This window comes from Aplysia californica, unplaced genomic scaffold, assembly GCF_000002075.1.
Source record: "Aplysia californica isolate F4 #8 unplaced genomic scaffold, AplCal3.0 scaffold00001, whole genome shotgun sequence".
Taxonomy (NCBI): domain Eukaryota; kingdom Metazoa; phylum Mollusca; class Gastropoda; order Aplysiida; family Aplysiidae; genus Aplysia; species Aplysia californica.
Window position 1 is genome coordinate 5,339,427 of NW_004797271.1, and position 4,067 is coordinate 5,343,493.

General features: G+C 39.8%; 1 protein-coding gene across 1 annotated transcript in view; it reads left to right on the forward strand.

Annotated features, from left to right (window-relative positions):
- The window catches only part of LOC101853653, a gene marked incomplete in the record, with an annotated part of 146,279 nt that overhangs the window by 45,784 nt on the left and 96,428 nt on the right, over positions 1–4,067 (forward strand). The window contains 2 exon segments of the mRNA XM_013084858.2: positions 291–446; positions 3,547–3,699. Of these exon segments, the coding sequence (XP_012940312.2) occupies positions 291–446; positions 3,547–3,699 (309 nt within the window).

Genomic DNA, 4,067 nt, shown 5'->3' on the forward strand with positions numbered 1-4,067 from the left:
AGAGAGAGAGAGAGAGAGAGAGAGATAAAGGTGGTAGAGGCGACAGGGAGACGGAGAGATGGAAAGAATAAGAGGGGTCGGCGAAAAGACCAAATAACTGAAACTGAAAGGCTGAGATAAATCTGCCATTTTTGGGTCTAGGAACGTTAAAAGTGAAATTAATAGCGGGGTAAATGGAACTCACAGAGAGTCTTTTGCAACCTTTTTGTACCACTCTCAACAACAGTAGCAGAAATACCTCATACAAAGCTGTAACAATTCTAATTCTATAATGTTTTTCTACTTTTCAGGAACTGGAGAGTACAGTCCGCGATTTGCTGGGTATCGGGAAGAGTGGTGAGTTCGTGGCCAGAGACAAGGATGGCGTGGAGATCTCCCGTGGCTCCACCACCCACCTTAGCAGCGGCTTCTCCATCAACAACAAAGAGCTCATGGACAAGCTGGAGGTGAGAAAATGGCGTCTGTCTCTCACGGGCTCGGTTCGGTACTCGTTGTGTCTTGTGCTGATTACGCTAGTGTTATTGTTTTTATCGTTGTTGTTGCTCTTTTGTTGTTATTGATACTGTTATTATTGTTTTTGTTATTGCTTTTCTTATTGTTTTTGCTATTGCTATTGTTATTGTTATTGTTATTGTTATTGTTGCTGCTGTTTTGTGCTACTTTTGTTTTGTTGCTGTTTTTTTGCTGAAGACAAAGTCTTCCGGTTCTCATTTTTCCCATGACAGATTCTGTTTCTCGAAGACAAAATATGTAGAGGTAAGGGAGGAAAAGGAATAAAACAAAAGTAGAAGTAACGATAAGTGAATGCATGTACAAGGAACTTAAAGTAGAATTAAATAAAAGTAAATCAAAGAAAAATAAAAGAACAACACAAAATTCTTCGCCACAGTGTGCAAAAAAGTATGTAATGCAATTTAAAGAAAGGCATAAGAATGAAGTGAACTAAAATTAGTTCGTAAATTAAACACAATATTATAAGACTGAAGGAAGGATCGACTGTTTCTAGTTTTAGTAAGAGTTTTACGGCACTTGCAACGCAATAATGTCGTATAAGTGTCGAAAATTAGAGGTGTCACAAGAGAGTAACAAACACGAAAAAGAAAGAGAGGAGATCAGGACAATAGATGTTTGATAGGAAAAAAGGATCAAATCACGCCAGATCACCCACCAACCACCCGCGGCCAAGAGTCGAATGTATCTACGGGTCTCTTGGAGTACGCACAGATACGGACCCCGGATTTTTGTTTACACACGTCTTCGGATTCGATTGTCGAGTGGTTCACTGAGCTGAAGATCCAATTAAATCCTCGTAACGTTACTGCTTATCGGTAGCCGGGTGTTCTTGGGTCGTCCTGTCATAGACAGACATTGAGATCAATGGAATGACTTCCTCTTTGTCAGCAAAACTGAGCCGAAGTGAGAGGGGGAAACAGAAAGAGAAATAAATTAATGGGTATGATACGTTCTGTAATCGGGGGGAAGAGGCGGGAAAGGGGGTCAGAGATTGAGTAAGAGTACTCCTTTAAGGAGGATTTGAATTCAAATCTGTTCTAAATGAGGCGTTCGTGTTTTTGCTTTTTTCTCCCAAGAATGATGGGAGGTAATCTGTTTTCAGACATTAACCTATTATGTCAAACTGGTTTTCTAAAATGTTGTTGTGTAATACCCAACTCTTTGTTATCTACCTCTTTATGATTACCTTTATTTGCTCTCAGCGGCATCTCCACTTTATGTTAGATGAAAGATAAAGCATATTATTCCTATCTAATACCAATGACGGCCTCTCTTCCTTAACACACACACACACACACACACACACACACACACACACACACACACACACACGGAAACACTTGTATTTATGACGTACAACGCAGCTACGGTAAAATGTTTCATCAGCATTTCGTTTTGGCGTTTAAAAACCAGACACTCCATTACATGTTCTATGATACAACTATCCGAAAGCTCTGTCTCATCCGGCATGTTTTAGTTAGATACAGGAAAAAGCAACTATGAGGGTTTACATCAGACATCTGTGGCGGTTTATCTCATTCCGTAGCTTATTTTTACATTGCTTCTTCTCTACCTACCTTGGCTAAGAGTTTTTCAAATTATGTGATACTTCAAGAGCCATCATTGTACGTAGAGAGAGCATGATTTAGTGTTCATTTTTTGAAGTTCCGCACCGGTTTCTGTCATGTGATGAAGCGATTAGCTGCTTTGTCGTCGCAGGCAGACGAATTAAGTTCGATTCCAAGTCAGATGATTTTTAAAGAGTATCTCGGTCTTTCTTCTGGAACGCTGTATCTCTTCCAGTCCCGGGTCAGGGTCAAATCCCACCTCTGAAATAATATAAGTTGTGTGGAAAGGGGAGTAAAACACCAAGTAAAAATTTCAGTTCTGCCGAGATGGGGATGAAAATTCACAACTAAGAAACTGCAGCAAGGCTATTTGATTTATGATAGAAACTAGATACTGAGGGAAGTAATATTAAAATCTTTTGCTAGAATCGAATGCTTAGATACCTTTCGAAATGAAGGAAATGCACGTCTGAATAAATATGAGCAACACTGATATGAGTCAAATTAAATCTAAAAACCTGAAACTATTTTTAAAAAATCGGGACTCCGAGGAAGACGTTTTGAGGGGGGGGGGGGTTGTTTGTTTTCAAACACTTCGAAATATTGAAACCAAAGTTGAGAATTTAAACAGAAAGATATTGAGTAATGACCAAAAAAATAACCAACACAACAGACATATTGGCTTACTGGGCGTGAGCAGAAAATTAAAAAAGCTAACTCAAAGCAAACGTTATCTAAACCTTAAACTGGCAGCTTTCCTGCTCTTCTCGTCACAAAGTAAGTCGTGAGGTAACACACGGGCACAAACAGCTCATTAGCAACAGGTGCAAAACCTGTAGTTTCAGAAGAATGAACAAAATCGAATATCATTGCGCTAAGTACATGTGAGATGTTCACTGAAGTGTAGAATATTCACCTTCTTTACACTATTTCCTTCTTTCTTCTTTTTTTTTTGTTGGTCTAAACTCTTGGCCAAGAGCTACGTCTTTGCAAAGACCGAACACTCGAGCTGGGCAATGAGTCGCTTCAGCAAAATCCGGATAATATTTTAGTGCACCTCTTCGGCTAAAAATATGATATGAACCGCTTCGGCAAATGGGTTAGAACCACTTTGACAAACGGGTTATCATCATTTCAACAAACGAGTGCACCCACTTCGGCAAACGGGTCAGGAAAGAGAGTTAAGAGTCCTAAATCGGAAAATGTTTCATTGAGAATTATCCGGTTATCCTTTTGGATTATCCGGATTTTGCCCACCTCTACCAAACACCAATCAACTTCTTCTTAACCTTTCTTTAGTAAAAAAAGGTTGTGTAAAATCCTTCCCTTTTTTCTTTGCCTGGGCACTATAGGGTAAGTGCCACACTTTAGTAAAAAAAATGTAGGCCTAACTTTTAGATCTAGTATGATGTTAGGCTATTGAATCATTCTAAAAAAACCCTCTGAACCCTGCTTTTTTTCTTAGACGGAGTTCAACAAATTGCGGGAAGCTGTCCGAAGCAAGAGTACAGAGCTCATCGACACTCAGATCAAGCTGAATGAGACCAGTGTGGCTATGCACGAGGCTCAGCTGAAGCACTTCAAGACAAGCCAGGATCTTCTCAACACTGAGAACCAGGTCTGAGGATGTGTTTGAGTGTGACGGTTAGATTACGATTGGTGTTACGATAGTTTTGAGAGTTTCTATGAGAGAGAGAGAGAGAGAGAGAGAGAGAGAGAGAGAGAGAGAGAGAGAGAGAGAGAAAAACGGAGGAAGAAAGAGTGAGAGAGAAACAGAGATCGAGAGAGGAAGAGAGAGAGAGTTTGTGTATTTGCGTGTACAAGTGTGTATGTATATATATGTGTGTGTATATATATATATATGTGTGTGTGTGTGTGTGTGTGTGTCTGTGTGTGTGTTTATAAGCGCGAGTGTTTTAGAAAGAGATGGAGAAAAAGGAGGAACAGAGACAGAGAGAGAGAGAAGAAAGAGAGAGAAAGAGAGAG